The sequence below is a fragment of the Callithrix jacchus genome, chromosome 1 (genome assembly GCF_049354715.1).
Source record: "Callithrix jacchus isolate 240 chromosome 1, calJac240_pri, whole genome shotgun sequence".
NCBI lineage: Eukaryota > Metazoa > Chordata > Mammalia > Primates > Cebidae > Callithrix > Callithrix jacchus.
In genome coordinates, this window is record NC_133502.1 from 146,606,095 (window position 1) to 146,623,951 (window position 17,857).

Below are 17,857 nucleotides of genomic sequence, written 5' to 3' on the forward strand. Positions count from 1 at the left end.
CTTACTAGCTATAGACATGTAACCATGACACTGTTTTTAAAAAAAAACCCAATTTCATAATTTTATTAAGTTTCCTTTTGCCTCTTCCACTCCCCATGCAAGAAAGACATTTCCTTTTTATATTAAGGTTTACGACAATAATAGTAATAAACCCTTACAACAGTAAAGCAGTTAACAGTTGGAATGAAGCTTTCCCTTTGGTGGCCTCATTTAAGCCTCTAGACAACCCATAAAGCAGATGGGGTAGGGATCATTGCTTCCATTTAAGAGATGAGGCAGCTGGGGACCAGAGATGTAAACCGACCTGCCTGAGGTCACACAGCTGGCAGAGCTAAAACAAGAACCCACATTAGAGTGCTTGAGAATTAGAACAGACCACTGAGAACAGAGAAGACAACAGCAACATGCCATGCTCATATTGTGCTAATGCCAAAGTGAACATTTGCCACAGGGCTATAAATAGGCCTTGCATTTGCTGGAGTCTGCGATCCCATTGGATGGCAGTTCCAATCTCAAGAACACAGCAACACACTGTAAAGTTTCCACTGCAGCATTTGGATGGTAGAGATATATTTGTTTCCATGTGGTCTCTGCTCTCCCTCTGACAGGGACAGGAAGGCTCTCTGGGGGGGGTCTCTGCTCTGAGTGTCTCCTCCCTCTATCACTTACCAGCCTTAATCCAGTGTGAAAACATTAAACAGTCTCCTTAGGACCTTCTGGACCTTCCAGAAGAACTCCTTCCTAACGAGACAAGACCATATGTCCTTGAGGGCAGAGTCCATCTGGAGACCCAACATACAGACTCTACACCCAGCCCAAAGCCTCGAGAAACTCCTCGGAATGGAGTAGTGAGCCAACACTCTAAGAGAAACCTCATCTCAAAATACCAAAACTAATGAGAGTGAAGAGGAAAATGGGATGAGAAGGTGGGATGGTGTCCCCGTGCTGTGTGGAAGGCAGACAGCTGCGGGCTTTGGGATAAAAGGAAGACAGCCATACCATCCGTCCTGAAGCAGAAACCATGGCTGAGAAAGCCACTTGGAAAATCATCCCAGTGCATGACAGAGTGAGAGCAGAGTCACACCTGGGCTTTGGTTTGGCTTCAATCGGAACATAAGGCCTATCTATGTTTCTTGCAAACTGGAGGTAGCCAGGGCCTGGTGTGGCATCTTCATGGATCGTTTTTATTAATTTATTTTCCCTGAAGTTATTTGTTTCCTCATTTGGTCAGCACCAATTACCCACCATGCACCAGCTCCCTGCAAGGCCCTGGAGATGCTGGAGAAGGGACAGCAAGTTTCTTCTTTAAAAGAAAGCATACGGTCAAATTTGGGCCATTATTTTCCTTTCTAAAATGGGTTATTTCTAGACCCTACGTAGTAAGGAGCAAGGTTTATTGAGTTTTGGAGTAAAATTATTAAATCTATTCACTCTATATTTTCAATTTTTCTCATGGTCCTCCTTCAGCTTCGATGTGGAAAGGCCTCTTATTACTCTCCATTGATAAATGAAGTGCTCAACAAAATTTTGTGAAATCTACCAGTAAAACTTGCCAGTAAATGGTGGCCTATTCCATCTTTGGACACCTGAGACCCTATACAACCAAAAAAAGATGGGTGGTATTTACTGAGGGCTCACTGTACATCAGGTGCTATGCAAAAGGTTTTTGTTCAATAATCTTATTGACAGATGTTATAACCCCATTTTACAGATGAGAAAACCGGGGTTCAGAGAGTGTAAACAACATGCCCGACTTCAGTAATAAGTAGCAGAGCAGGGATTCAAGCCCGAGCTGATGGGCTCCTGAGTGTCAACCTCCATCCAGGATCCTCTGAAATGTCAGCCTCACAGCCTCTCCCTCCTCCCGGCTACATCAGAAGATGATCAGGCAGTTCTTTTTTAGCTCCTGAGCCTTCAGGTTCAAATAACCACATGTGACCATGGCTTCCAGCCATCGCTCTGTCCTTACTCCTTGTCTCTTTTCAATTCCTACATCTGTCTGAAACAGGCAACCAGGAGCTGGGCAGGTCTCCCCAGGTGGGGTCTCTCCAGCAAAGAGCAGAGGGACTACCCTGCATAGCGTGCAGACACGCAATCTAAGGTCACCGTGGCTCTCTGGCACTGTGCTGGTGACCTTAGTTACCAGACCCTGAGGTAAACTGGGGATCAACTGGAACACCCAAAGTCCCTTCTCTTCTCAACACACAATACTCCTCAGCTATGCCTCTACCTCTTGTATTCATTTGTTCTAATAAATATTATGTTAGGACCATTTACTCTGCTTGGATTTAATCAAACATTCAACCTGTTAAGATTCTTTGCACTCAGACTCTGTCATCCAATGTATTTCATGACTTCAAGAATTCCTATTTATAGCCTCATCCACTTTACTGACAAAAAGATCAAAGAGGACAGAGACCTGTGGCCCATCACCAGACATCACACCTAGAATAACCTCAGTCTAAAAGGTGAGGCTTACTGGGTAGACAGTGACTCACCTGACTGGGCTCATTTTGTTGACTTTTCTCCTGACATGATGGGAGGATCGGGAGCTGGGACGTCAAAATGGAAACTGACTTAGTTCCTGTGTTATCTCCCCATATCTAACTTAAGTTATAAATCATATGGGGGAAATCATTTTTTTTTAAGACTAGATTGGGGATCAGGTGAATGGAGATGGAGCCTTGGCTCTGCCATGAATTGGCTGAGGGCGTTTGGACAATTCCCTTTACTCCCTGAAGCCCTATTTCCTCATCTGTAAAACAGAAAAATTATAGTTGCTTCACATGGTTACTGAAAAGACTAAATGAGATAAGGCATAAAAAGGTATTTTGTCTCTGTAAAGGATTCAGGAGTAGAAAATCAATAGTTGATAATCCGTCCCTAACCTAAGACCTGAGCCCTACATACAGGGCAGAGAGGGGGTTTGAGTCACTTCAGTATCGCCCTGGCTAAGTTAAGCAGGCTTAGAATTAGCCAACAGGGCTTAGACATCAGGTAAGACCAAGGTCCCTGGTTCTTCCAATGAAGAACTCGGGTTCTAGCCCTGGGGTTTTAGCTCCCTGGAAAGAGGAAAGAACAGTGAACGTAACACTTCTGCTTCAGCCCAGGAACCCAGGTTCAGTCCCATGATCCCAATCACTGACTAAGCAGGGAGAGAACGAGTCTGAGAAAAAGCTTTGTGAACCTCCCCAAAGACACGAATGATACAACCGTTTTACTTACACAACAGAACACTTTTGCTGCCATATTCTGGTCAAACTGGCCAAGGATGATCCGCACATCATTCCCCTGTGGACAGAAGGACATGTCATGAGGTGAGTAGATGTTCATCACCCCACAACAGGTTCAAGGCTGTGGGCACACAACATTCCAGTGCCTCTGGCTCTTAGGCCAGAGCTCTGCCTGGGCAGGTGGGCAGGGCAGAACCTTACCCCCTATCCCAGCCCAGCCCAGATTCTCTAGCCCTCTCTGGAGCCGGCTTTCCCGTGGCTCCTGCAGTCAGCCCACCCTGGTCTCATGGGCAAGCCTAGGGCAAATCTGTACAGGCTAAAGGCCAAAGCTGAGTGCTCTCAGAGGCCTTGCAACCTCCCCTGTTCTCCTCCAAACCCTGCAGTCCATGGAGGCATCATCTAACCTTCTTCCTCACTTTACATACAGGGAAACTGAGGCCAGAGGAGGAGAAAGGAGCTTCTAAGGGCCCCTAGGAAGTTGGTGGCAGAGACAGGACCCCAACCAACCACACTCTGCATACCTGTCCCAGTGTTCTACCCCTTTCTACCTTCTTGACAGTTAATCCCTCAAGAAATTCTTGGAGCCCATAGAGCTTCCCAATTAAGAGGTTTCAGACTCACTCTGAGTTTTGTTCACATCTCAGCTCTACCAACAAACCATGGGTGGCCTCTGGTTGCTCCTTTTCCATCTCAGCCTCAGTTTCCTCATCCGCAAAATGAGGATAATAATAGTACTTTCTTTTACCAGATTTCTGGGTAAGTGAAATAGTCCTTGTAAAGTACTTAACACAGTGCCTAGCACATAGTGAGTACCTGACTTTATTTCCAGGGGAACTCTATATTTGAAAGCCTTATACATGGGATTACATTCATTATCTCAGTGTGGTTAATAGGAATATGTACAGTGACCCCTGTGGCTCATTCATTCATTCAACAAACAATTACTGAGCACTGGCCAGAGGCTCTCCTGGGTCAGGTAAATGGGGTCTTGGTTGCTTTCTGGGGCACTGGGATCCAGCTGAGTCCTGCCCCATGGAGAAGAACAGGCTGAAAAAGAATGGGTGGGGTGCCACCAGGAGACCAGCCAGGCCCTGGTCCACACACCTGCTCCCCATCCTGGCCGCTTCCTGCCCTCCACAGTGAGGCCCAGCCTTGCAGGTGCTGCCACCTTCCTGCTGCTCAGCCATCCCCTCCAGCAGGCCTCATGGCCCTTTGATGCATAAAGAAGAAAAATATGCCTTTAAAGATCAGTTTTTAGCATCTTTCAAAATTGGAAAGTGCTGACTGAGAGGCCATTTTACTCGTCATGTACTTTAGCAAAATAAAGAAGGCCTGGATTCTAAAATCATCTTTCGTTTGCAAGCAAGAATGGAAAGAAGAGGGGGAAAAAAAACACTGGCTCTGAAAGGACTTTAAAAGATCGTTAACAGAGCAGTGGAAGGAAGGCAAGCCTTTGTCATCACCACGTCTGCAATGCTATAAAAAGTTCTAAGCTGCTTCCGTTCGTTCTGTGGACTTGCTTCCAGGCATGCTCCAAGATCTTTCTGCTTGTTTGTTGAAAAATTTTAGCATTTTTTGCTGCTGACAGTACCCATCCATCCATCCATTCATCCGGCAAATATCTATTGATCATCTACTTTGTGCCAAACCCTGCATTGCTAAATATGGTATGGTAAAAATGGCTTATTAGATTCTGAAGTCAGAGATCTGGATTCAAATCACAGCTCCACCTCTGATTAGCTGAAAACTTTGGGTCTTAATCTCCTGGAACCTCAATTTCTTCATCTCTGAGAAAGGGATAATCTTATCTACCTTGCCAAGTGGTTGTTGGATTTATCATAACAAAACCCATCCGGTGGCTTCCATGTTGCTCTCTGCTGGCTCCCCTCCTGCCTCCCTGGCCACTCCTGCTCATACTCCTCTTCACCAGCTCCTGACCTTTCTGCCCAGCCCTAAATGCTGGTGTCCTGCCCTTAGCTCTTTGCTCCCATCACTCTCCCTCAGCCATCACTCTCCCTCGGCCGTCTCGCTCATGACCCCAGCCACAACTGCTCCCTGTGTGCTGTGGACTCCAAATCTCTCTCCTCAGCCCCAGCGTTTCTCCAGTTTCCCACTGGACTCCTCCAGTTGGGTTCTCCCAGGCACCTCCAGCACAACATGTCCCAAGCTGAATCCAGCAGCTTTCCCAACAGACCCTTTCCTCCTCCTGTGTTGTTCATTTCTGACAATGGTCAGGAACTTGGGAGTATCTTAGACTCACTCTTCTTCTTCACCCGTCATGCAAGCCAAAACCAGAACCTGTTGGTTCTGTCTGCTCATGACTAGCTCCTGAATCAGCCCCAACCCTCCAGTCCCACTGCCCTGGGTTTGGTCACCATCATTCCTTACTTGGGGAACAGCAGCAGCCTCCCACCTGCATCCTTGCCATGAATCTTTCCCCATCCACCCATCTCCACAGAGCACAGGAAGAGTTCATTCCTAGATTCAAGTCTGTTTGTGTGAAATCTGTCCATTGCTCCCTGAGGCTTGCAGATCAAATTCAAGGTGTGCTAAAGATAAAGATGGTAAAGATCTTATGCAGTCTTTACCAACTGAATTCTGCTCAATTCTCTCACATTTCTCATACCCTGCCTTGGCAGTGAGAACGAACTACCTGGGATTCCCTAAAACAGGAGTGCCATTCATTCATTCATTCATTCACTCATTCATATTCTCACTCCGCACTCCTGCCTTTCTGCAAGTTTATCCCTCCAGAGTGCCCTTCCCTCCCCTCCCACTTACTGCCTACATAGCTGCTACTCACCCTTCTTACCTTAGCCCAGGCTCCTCTGCTCTGAGAAACCATCTCTCTGTCCCATCAGGCTTGGTGACCACTTCTTCCTCTGTGAGCCTGGACCACTTTGTGCTTCCCTCCAATATGGCTCAAGTCTACTCACTTATCTATCCTCCCCACTGGACTAAGGGTAACTTGACTCATCTCTGAGTCTCCAGCTCCCAGATCAGGGTGCTACTCATATGTCAACCAATATGTGTTGAATGCACGATGAAGTGAATTAATCCAGTATGCAGTATCATGTACAATGCCTGTCCCAAACTGCTCATTAGCCATTATCACCACTGCACTAATCTCTAGCCAGCCCCATGGTCTAGACCCTGGGGTCACCATGTCCACTTCTCGAGTAGACAGAGGGACCCACATCTTCCTGACCTCCTGACCACCTGCTGACAGTTAAGTAACCAGCTCTGCCACTTGTGGACCATGTGGTATCTTTGTTGCTATGACAATCAAGTTGCAAGGACCACCTGGTTCTGTGCTCCTAGGCTGTTAGGTTTGGATGGGGCCCAAGGGCACATCTAGCTTATCTCTCCCCGGAGAGGTACAAGGCTCTCCCAGGCTCCACAGCACCAAAGTGAAAGCCAGGGCCCTCACTTTGGAGCTCCTTGACCATTAGAGGGCCCTGGATGAACATCCTATGCAGAGCGAGGTCATGCCTGTGGCAGGAAGCTGTGCACACACACTCTGTTTCTAGATGGTGAGAAAGAGGGGGCAAGACACTACCAAGTCTGGGAGAAAGGAGGAACGTCCCGGAATCCAGGGATGGGGAGAGGCCACGTGGGGGATGAGACTGGATGGGGGTCTTGGGGGGTACCAAAAAGCAGTATAAAGAGTCTGAGGTTCTCAAACTGGGGTATGTGCATTCTAGAGCATGAGGAGCTGTCCTGAGAGTAGGAAATGCAGATATACCAGGTTCTTCTTTCTGCAGTAGCAACTTACAGAAGATTTAGGGGTTAGGAAAAAGGTTTTAGATTTGGGGACTCTTAACAGTTTTTTCACACATGTGCATGCTCTCACAAAAGCTCCAGAATCATGCTTTTCAGTGTTGCACAGCTTATATCTTTTCCCGAAAGTCCAGAGAGTAGAAAGAGGAAATTTGGCAATAGCAATAGCCCCTGCTTTCAGCCAAGCTGCCTACCTCCCTGCCAGGGTTATGGGCCTGTTCTCTTATGCTGAAAGGGCTTGGGGCAGTTTAGGCAGTAGTAAGGGGTAGGGAGGGACAGCCATAACCATCCCTGAGGATGAGAGTGACAGATCAGAGCTGTGATATCACAAAGGACTGGAAATGTGGCAGAGGGCAGGGTCTGGAAAATCCTGTGCCCTTCCAGGGACTTGGCTCTACAGGGACCTTCTTGAAGTGAAAACAGATGACTTGAGTTGGGGCAAATGAGATGGCCAGGTCTAGGGTTGGACACCATACATGGAGACCTATGTTCATACCCTCAAGAGGCTACTTCCACAGGAAAGGAGCAAAAATGGAAGGAAATAGCTGTGGGAATGGGGTAGGAAAATAGGAAGGGGTGTTCAGTCCAACCCCCCACAATAACAGGATGAGTGAGGGAGAGGCCCGCTAAACTCTCTCTGGAGAGAAGCCTAATGTTGCCAAACCCTGGGTAGGTTACCTTTTCCTCTTTCTTGACCCTGTTTCATCCCTCATCTAGAACCACTTTGCCTCTGGGATGCTTAAAGAGAGCTTAAAATCACACACACACACACACGCACACACACACGACACTTAACAAGGATAATCCAATTCAAAGAACTAGCACATACCCCCAGTTTGCAAGCAATCCTAACACCATAAAAATAACAACTCTTGAGCCCTCTCTCAGCTGTTGCACTAAGCAGTCCATCAGCCCCACCCTGGGAGGTGGGCGCTATTATTATGCTCACTTTGGAAGGATTCATGAGCAAACCGAGGCCCAAAGAATAAAGCAACCTTTCCAGGTGCAGTCCCCTCCTTGGGACTGGTGCACCTGCCCTGGCTGCAGTGAAGGTGGGCTGCTGACAGCTCACTCCCTTCTCTGGAGAACTGCCCCCAGCTAAGGGGAGCTGGCCAAAGGAGCCATGCCATGCCCCACACCCCACAGAGAACAGCCAACAACTGACTCACATTGGTGGAAAACTCCAGGCCCCTTGCTGAAAGGTGGGATCAGCTCTGTGGTGCTGTCTGTGCTCCGGAGGCCCCTGTGGGGCCAGATTAAACTGGTATCCATCCAAGACAGAGCTTCTCCTGCCTCATCCTGCTTCCCTCCCCTTCCCTTCTCCCAAAAGTACTTCCTCAATAAATTACTTTCCTAAGTATCCCAGGCTCTGTTTGTGGAACTTCAACCTAAGATACCAGATCACACAAATAGGATGTGGTGGCACTGGCCTCGCCCCAGGTGGGTGTGGTCCCAGAGCCTGAGTGCTTGACCCCTCGCTCCTATTTACTGCCTCCTAGCTGAGGAGGCAAACTCCACTGGGTCTGAGCTGCTGGAGCTCGGCACACAATATGAGCAACAGCTCATCGAGAAAAGTCATGCAGATGTTGAAGTGAAAGGATATAAATGGCACATGCAATCCTGAGCCACTAAAATCACTGGTGTGCATTTAAAAGTGCAGGACAGCAGAGGTGAGGAAGATTAGGAACCATGCCCTCCACCCAGCCTTCCCTGCCTCTGGAGCATGGAATCTTACAAGGAAGGTCAAGTTTGACCCTGAGCCTGACCCTGACCTCTGAACTGTCTGGAATTTCCTACCACCCATACATACATCAGCCTAGGCCCACTGAATTGATCCTAGTTTCTCAGAGCCTGGCCTCACAGACTACCTAGTGCACTGGGGTGCTGAAAATTAATTTGCACAATGCTGTATAAAGGGATGAAATGCTATAAACCCCTAAGGCAGCAGAGCTATTAGAGGCTGGCTGTGACCTGGGGCAGCAGGCACTGCCTAAGGCTTCGGAAGCCCAGGCCAGTCCTGTACCCCAACTGTCTGGCTATAGACCTGAAGTAAGCCCTTAAAGGTTAGCCTAGAATGTTCTCCAAAGTCCCTCCTGCGTCTGACAAACTGATCCCACACCCAGAACGAGTAGTCTCTTTTATTTAGCTAAAATTTGTTTTGCTTAGACCCCAGCCCCCACTGGAAATGTCCGTAAAGACAGAGAAGCAGGAAGTACACGCATCACTCTCAAGGAAGAGAGTGAAGAGGAAATAGCCCACAGCAGCCCACTGAAAAGCACAGCATATTTCTTTAAGGTTTATTATTGTATCTGAAAAATTCATGTATATTTAACACTCTAATAATATATCTCTGTTGTAAGTTAAAAATAATACCTTTTCATCTCCATGTCTCTGAGCAAACCTGGCCTGTGAGAAAGACGCACCATGTTTATTCTGCAGCTTTGCATCCCCTTGGGGTGCCTGTATGAACCTCAGTTTCAGGCAGTCAGGATGGACTCCCGGCCTGTGGGGGTAGCAGTTCTCATTGGGTCTCCTCTATCTGGTTGGGAAAAAGGGGGTCAATTCCCTAACGACATTTTTGGCCAGAGTCAGGAGGGAGAGCACAGATCCCACTAGGACTTTCCATGGAGCAAGGGGAGGACCATCCTCCTCAAAGCCTATCTTTGTAGTCTTCTTATGACAGCCGGAACAATAGCCACATCCTGGCTGGCTGCAGTAGCTCATGCCTATAATCTCAGCACACTGGAGTCCAAGGCAGGAGGATTGCCTGATGTCAGGAGTTCAAGACCAGTCTGGGAAACATGGAGAAACCCCATCTCTACTAAAAAAGTATAAAAATTGGCTGCGTGGGTGGTGCATGCCTGTAGTCCCAGCTACTTGGAAGGCTGAGGTGGGAGGACTGCTTGAGCCCAGGACGTTGAGGGTGCAGTGAGCTATGATCACACCACTACACTCCAGCCTGGGTGACAGAGTGAGACTCTGTCCCCACCCCACAACCTCCAAAAAAAGCCCATATCCTAATCCCCAGAATGTGTGAGCATGTTATGTCACGTATGTCACGTGATAAAGGGAAAATTCACATTGCAGACGGAATTAAGGTTGTTTATCAGCTGATCTTAAAATAAGGAGATTTTCTTGGATTATCCAGGTGAGCCCAATGTATTCACAGGGTCCTTAAACATGGCTGAGGCAGAGACAGAGTGATACAGTGTGGGAAAAACTTCACTGACTATAGCTGGCTTTGAAGATAGAGGAAGAGGGCCGCCAGCCAAGGGATGCAGGCGACCTCTAGATGCTGGAACTAGAGCCTCCAGAAGGAACCTGGCCCCAATGACACCTTGATGTTAGCCTGTCAAGATGTAGGACATCTGGCTTCCAGACAGTAAGAAAAATGTGTGTTGCTCAAAGCCGTTCAGATCTGTCACAGCAGCAATGGGAAACACCTCCCTCTCTGGAAGGTCCTGGAAGGCTGATCCTGTCTCCCTCCCCTCTCTGCTGGGGTTCTAGGACACTCTGGTTGCGGACTAGTCAAGCGGCTTTTCTGGTCAAAGCTGTCCCCTTAACGTGAGGCATAAGGATGTCCACCAGTACTGTGGGAGAATTGGGCTATTTTTGTGAGTTGCTCAAAAAAGAAAGCCAAACGTGGCTCTGAGCGGCAGAGACATATTTTCTTTTCCTTTTTTTAGGAGTAGAAAGCCTGGCTCCATTTAGAGGGTCTTCATGATGATGCATGGGGGCCCAAATATTGCATCAATGTAAAAAATAGATGAGAGCTTTCTGCTTATCTGTGTCTTTCTGTCATTCCCCAGCACTTTTTTTTTTTAACCACTCCCCTACTTAAGGCAAGAAAGTTGCAAAGCCAATTTATTCCTGTTTTATTACTAAGAAGAAATGGGTGAGAGGTCGTTTAAAAATGTTGGGTATGTGTAACCCCTGGAATGTTGAGAGGCCATGCAGGAATCTTTCTGCTGACTGAGGAGTGTGGGTGGACACAAAGCTGGGAGGCATGCCCACGGAGGTTAAGAGCCAGTCTGTAGCTGGACTGCTGAGCTAGAATCTCAGCTCAGTCACTGAATCAGCTTCATGGCCTCAGGCAAGTTATTAAACTTCCCTGAGCTTCAGTTTCTCTACCTGTAAAATGGGGATAACAATAGTACCTATCTTCAGAGCAGGTGGTGGCAAACACTTTCTATAAAGGTCCACATAGTAAATATTTTAAAGTCTCATAGGCCATATAGTCTCTGTTGTAATTATTCAGTTCTGCTGCTGTAGCACAAAAGCAGCCAAGGACTTTGTGGTAAAGGAATGTATTCCAATAAAACTTTATTTACAAACACGGACAGTGGGCCAGATTTGACCAATAAGCTGTAGTTTGCTGACTTATTGCAGAGTTATTGTGAGGATGAAATGAATTCATGAATCTGTGGACAAAAAGGGAGTGCTTAAAAGTGTCCTCCTTTGATGTTGAAGTAGAAGCATTGGATGAGAGCAGAAGAAGAGACTGTGATAAGAGGAGAGAGAGGAAAGGAGCCCTCCAGAAAGAGGTGCCTGCTGGCACAGCACTCACGCAGGCAAGCAAGGTTCCCACCTCCTCTGGTAAATTTACCTGCAATGGGGAAGCTCTGTGGGCCCAGTGACCCTAAATGAATTGCTCATAACCTCTCAACTTTGCTTACTGTCTCAAAGTTTGGACTTTAGAGAGCCCTTTGTTATTATTTTAAGATATGCATTAAAAGATAGGGAGTTCCATGGCTTGTTTCCCTGAAATTTCCTAATTTTATTATTTAGTGTTTAATTATTTTTATCTTTTCTCTATTCTAGTGTCTCTCAGGTTTTGAACATAATACCAATTACTGATTTTTCAGCCTCCAAGAGAGCCCAATAGTCTGCATATGGTGACCATCACACAATTGGGATGGCCCAGTGCCCTCTCCAGAGGAAGACAACAAAGCCGGGGCAGAGTCCAACTCCAGGTCCACTTGATTCAAAAGCCCTTGTTATGCTTGGTGTGGTGGCACACGCCTGTAATCCCAGCACTTTGAGAAGTCAAGGCAGACAGATCACCTAAGGTCAGGAGTTAGAGACCAGCCTGGCCAACATGATGAAACCCTATCTGTACAAAAAATACAAAAATTAGCCAGGTGTGGTGGTTGGTGCCTATAATCTCAGCTACTCAAGAGGCTGAGGCAAGATAATCACTTGAACCTGGGAGGTGGAGGTTGCAGTGAGCTGAGATCGTGCCACTGCACTCCAGCCTGGGCAACAGAGTGAGACACACACACAAAAAGCCCCTGTTCTGAGTTTCTGTTTGGGATGATGAAAATGTTCTGGTAACCAATAATGTGATGGTTGTACAACCCTATGAATATACTTAATGCCACTGAATTAAACACTTAAAAATCATTAAAATGGTAAATTTTGTGTCACATATATTTTACTACAATAAAAAAACAAAGGGTCACAACTAGAACAGCATTCTCTATGCTGATTTCTGACAAAAAAAGAAAAAAGGATGCTGGTGATTTCTGTAAAAGTGGGGCACAGGGTTCCTAATGGTGGGGGGCAGGGGGCTGTGGATGGAAGGGACTTTTGAGGTATCTGATAAAGTTCTCTGACCTGTGTGCTGTTTCCCTTATGATTCATTAGGACATTCATTTGATTTCTATGGTTTTTGAATCTTTGTTTTATTTTACAATAAAAGATTATCTTTAAAAGTTCCTGTTCTTTCCACAAAAGTATTTGGTCTCTAGAGCACCTGGGTTCAACTGGGGCAAGTGCCCCTCCATGTCAATTCCAGACATAAAGGTCTGTGGATGCCCCATAGTTGAAACAATGTGCCACCAATTCCTCTGAAAAATGGAAATATGAATATAGGGCAGAAGGCCACTTTGGGGAAGGCGCATGAAGCAACTGAAATGTCCAGAAAGGGAAATCTGATGCCTGGATCTCTCCCTAGGCATGCCCAGGACTTGGTCTTTGTGCAGAGTGGCTTCCCAGCCCCACCTGGAAACAGCTAAAGTTTAGCCACCCCTGTTCAAAACAGGCTCGGAATGAGCTTAAAGGTCCTCTCGACTTCATCACACGTAAATGATTTTATTTCCTGACTTTCTTGATACAAACTTCGATACACATCTGCTAAATCAGCCTTATTAATTTCATTATTCAGTTCCTCTGTGTTCTTGCCTTGTTTCGCCTGGGTGAACTGTCCAAGAATGAGAGTGAGAGAGATGTTATGCCTCCCAATGCTATTGTGTTTCTGTCAATTTCCCTCTCTATTTTTAACAGGCTTTTCTTTCTTTATTTCAGTGAGATGTAATTTAAAGCAATAATAGTCCATGAGCGTGTTATTCTCAAGGTGGCCTGAAGTCTTATCTATAGAAAAGGACTCTCCTTAATCCTGTTTGACACCTGTACCTTGAACATGCTTTGGTCTGATATGAATATTGGGATTCTTGCTATAGTTTGATTTGCTTAGTAGACCTTTGCTCAACCATTTACCTTCAACCTTTTGGTGCCACTTTGTTTGTCTGATATAAATAGCTAGAGTTCGTTTTTCGAAACACAATCTGAAAGTCTTTTCCTTTGGATAATGAATTTGGCCTATTTGAGTTTCCGGTCAGAATCATTATATGCGGTCTGCAATGATCTGCTTTGTGCTTTCTGGTTTTCATGTTTGATTTCCGTTTAGAAACATGGATGAGATTTCCTTTATCTTTGTGTTTCTGTGGCTTCAGGTTCCGTTTGCATTATGGTATATTTACCACTGAGTTATTCAAAGCATTCTTTAGCTTACGTTTCTCTAATTATGAAACTCATGAGCAAAATTGTCTCTTTTGAGTCCCTTGCCTAGTTAAGGCCAGAAGTTAAGCACCCTTTTTTAAAAAAATTCATTTCTTGGGCCTGTGAAGGTAATTTGGATTCTTATATCTCAATTGTCCCTATTGCTGTATCTATTTTTACATTAGGTATAAAATTATGTGCAATTTTTGCATCTATATACATTTTTATAACAATCATTTAGACTTCGCTTCCCTTCCATGGTTTCCAACGATCCCTGCTAAGCCGTTTCCATCATGACCTCAGATGTAAAGTATGCCACTGCTCTTGGCTAGCTGACATTGGACTTCAGGATTAACTTCAAGAAGGGCACCTGGCTGGAACATCGTGTGAGCCCCATGCAGTGAAGAATGTCTCCCAGTTGCTCCACTGTCTCTGGGATTTAATGCTTCAGAGGAGCTGGAGGGTGGCCTGGTTTTTGCATCTCTATGGGAAGTTTGTTTTTTTCCTGGCCTAGATATTTGTAAGATTTTCTCTATTAAGTATGTCAAAATTTTGGCAAAACCTGTCTAAGTATGACTCTCTTTTCACCAGTTCTGCCAGAATGCAGAAGCTGGCCAGTTTGCTCATATAGTGTGTACATTTCCATATGAAATTGATTTTGTAGTTCAAAAATCATAGAATAATGGTAATTTTGTATGGCCCAATCTACAATACTAGGTCTTGAGCCCACTTAAGTTTTTTTCCTATTAAAAAAACAAAACAAAAAAATTCTCATTTGAAAACAGAAAAATTGTGGAGACTATATACAGGGTTCCCATACAACCCTCACCCAGTTTCTCTGTTATTAATGTTTTATGTTAGTATTTTGTGCATTTGTCCACAATGAGTGAATACTTATGTTATTATTAGTTAAAACCCATTCTTTAATCAGATTTCCTTAGTCTTTTTCTCGAACATCCCTTTTCTATTCCTGGATCCCATCTAGAATATACCACATTATTATTTTTTTTTTTCTTGAGACAGAGTCTCATTCTGTCACCAGGGTGGAGTGCAGTGGCGGAATCTCTGGCTCACTGCAACCTCCACCTCCTGGATTCAAGTGACTCTTGTGCCTCAGCCTCTGAGTAGCTGGGATTACAGGCACGCACCACCATACCCAGCTAAGTTTTGTATTTTTAGTAGAGATGGGGTTCTATCATGTTGTCAAGGATGGTCTTGATCTCCTGACATCATGATCTGCCCACCTTGGCCTTCCAAAGTGCTGGGATTACAGGTGTGAGCCACTGCGCCCAGCCACCACATTATATTTAGTTGCTATTTCTCCTTCATCTCCTTTTGGCTTCAGGCTTTCTCTATTTTTGATGAACTAGACAGTTTGGGGAGTATTGGTCAAGTATTTTGGAGGATGGCAAAATATGCCTGTAATTTGCCTGATGCTTTTTTCATGGTTAGACTGGGGTTATGGGATTTGAGGAAGAAGACCACAGAGGTAAAGTTATTTCCATCATGTGTCAAGGGAGCTTTCAATGTGACTTATCACTGCTGCTTTTGACCCTGATTGCCTGGCTCAGGGAAGGTTTGTCAGGTTTTTCCACTGTCAAGTTATTCTTTTCCCCTCGCTCTTTTCCTACTGTACCAGTTGGAAGGAAGTAACTTAAGAAGTGTGTAGTTATGACCTACCTCTTTGGAGTGTGAAGTTTCTATGTAAGTTATTTTGAATTCTTCTGTGTAGGAGATTTGATAATGCTCTCCCACTTATTAGTCAATCATTTATATAAGAATAAACTTGTGGAGATTTACTTTATACTTTGGGTCATATTCTAATACCATTTTAGTTTTTGTGTTCAAATTGTTCCAGCTTTGGTGACTGGGAGCTCTTTCAACTGGTTACCATACTCCCTTGTCATAGCCCCATCAGTGTGTGTGTTATTGTTCTGGGTACTTCCTTACCTTCTGGCATTACAAAATACTCTGAAATCATTTTGTCTATTTCCTGCCTCATAGAACCAGCCATTTATCTAAGGAGCCTTGGTTCCTTTTACTGGAGAATGGTGTTAGAAACCAAAATCTGGGTGTTTGTTGTGCTCATTGCTACCGTTTTGGATTTTGGTTCTGTTTCTTTTGTCCTTGTTTTCCCTTAGGAAAACTCCCTTCTCCAGTATCCACAACTGTTATCCTTTCTCTCACTGGATTGATTTCTTTTGGCCATTTCCTCTGAATTCTGGGAAAGTATTTCAAGTTTGCCCTCCACCTTATTGATTTTTATTTTTCTTGGCCTTAACTCTGCTCTCTTCTACCTCCAAAGCAGATTCTAGTTCCGCTATTTGATATCTGGTTTTCTTCCTTGTATCTCCATCTCCCTCTTATCCCACAATAAAGCAGAAACTTGCTTTTCTTCTAAGCTTTCCAAAAGTAACTACCTTCCCATTGTTCCTGAGTATTATGTCCTTGTATCCTCTGTTGCATTTTGTCCAGACTTGGTATTTCATTCACATACACTCAACAAATTGTTGAACAGATTAGGTTGGGTTTTAGGTGATGGGAAACAGAAGAGTGACCAAGACAGACAGAAATTTCTGCTTCTTGGAGTTTACATTCTAATGGGAGGAGACAGATGATAAAACACTGGGTAAAATGAATAGAAGATCACATATTGTTAGAGGTTGAATTGTGTCTCCTTGAAAAATATATCAAAGTCGTAACCCCTAGTACCTCAGAATGTGACCTTATTTGAGAGCAGAGTCACTGCAGATGTAGCTCCTTGGGACAACGTCATGCTAGAATAGGGGAGGCTCTTTATCTGACATGGCCAGTGTCCTAAAAAGACAATATGAAGAGAAGAGTGGAAACACCACGTGTGGCAGAGAATGGCACTATGCAGTGGTGAGCCACGGACTGCCAAGGATTACCGGTGACACCAGCAGCCAAGAGAAAGGCATGGAAGAGTCCTAAGCCTTCGAGAGAGCATGTTCTGTTATTATAAACCTAGTTTGTGGTGCTTTGTTGCAGCAGTCCCAGGAAATGAAAATAGATATCAATCAGTGAAATGGAGGAGAAAATTAGCAGAAAGGGGCAAGTGGGAGTTGGAGCAACAGGGATTTCCATTTTTAAATAAAGTGTTCAGGGAAAGCCTCTGGGAGAAGGGGATGCCTGGGCAAAGACTGCAAGAGACACAAGTAGGAGTTGTGCAGGTGTCTGGGCAACAGAAACCTTTGCCAACATGTGAGGATTCTGTCATTGGTGCTGCTCTCCCAGCTTATGAGATGCTGGAATCCTTTCTCAGAAGCACATGCAGGGCAGAGGAGAAAGCTGGGCCATGACATTGCCCAGACCTGGGTTTGAATCCCAACCCACCATTTTTCAGCTGGGTGTCTTGAGGTAGTTGTTCATCTTTTTGAGACTCAACTCACATCTGTGAAACAGGGATACAAAAATTCCCTCCATCTGAGGGCTTTGGGGAGGATGAAATGAGCAAATAAAGGCTCTGCACAGGGCCTGGCCCGTGGTCAATGCACTGGAGAGGTGGCTATTTTGGCTGTTATTCTCATTATGGTGACTGTCACTGCTACTTCTGTTGGAGTTGGTTGGCTGATGGGCAGAGAGCCCAGTTCCATCCCCAGTTTCTTGCTGACTTTCAACTAGTACCTCTTCTCTGTACACAAAGGTTCTTTATACATTAAAGCCCATAGATGCTGGGCCTCTGGAGCTCAGGGAGCTATTTCAAGTGCCCACCATGGGGAGATGCCTCTGTGTGTGGCAGAAGAATGTCAGTGCAGCTCTTGGCCCTCCCCTCCTCTCCCAACCCTGCCCCAGATGCTTCCTGCAGAGCAACCACCCCATCCCTGAATCCTCCAGGCCCCACATAGCCTGTGACACCGCAGGGGGGAGAGCTGGCTTCAGCTACCTGAGCTGTCAAGCAGGCCCTTCCCTGACTACTGTGACCTCATCTGTAGAGGCTCCCAGGGCTGAAATGTGACCCATAGGATCTGTGTCTGCTCTGGAGGAGGTGATAGACAACAGATACACTGCTTCCCTTGCTCCCCTTCTTTGGGCTTTGGGCTCCC

At 45.6% G+C, this 17,857-nt stretch overlaps 1 protein-coding gene across 2 annotated transcripts in view; it reads right to left on the reverse strand.

Annotated features, from left to right (window-relative positions):
* GABBR2 (gamma-aminobutyric acid type B receptor subunit 2) overlaps positions 1–17,857 on the reverse strand; it is a 423,612-nt gene that overhangs the window by 192,332 nt on the left and 213,423 nt on the right. For both annotated transcript variants that reach the window (XM_035253005.3, XM_078373143.1), the window contains one exon: positions 3,226–3,291. In XM_035253005.3, the coding sequence (XP_035108896.1) occupies positions 3,226–3,291 (66 nt within the window). The remainder of the gene's footprint in view (positions 1–3,225; positions 3,292–17,857) is intronic.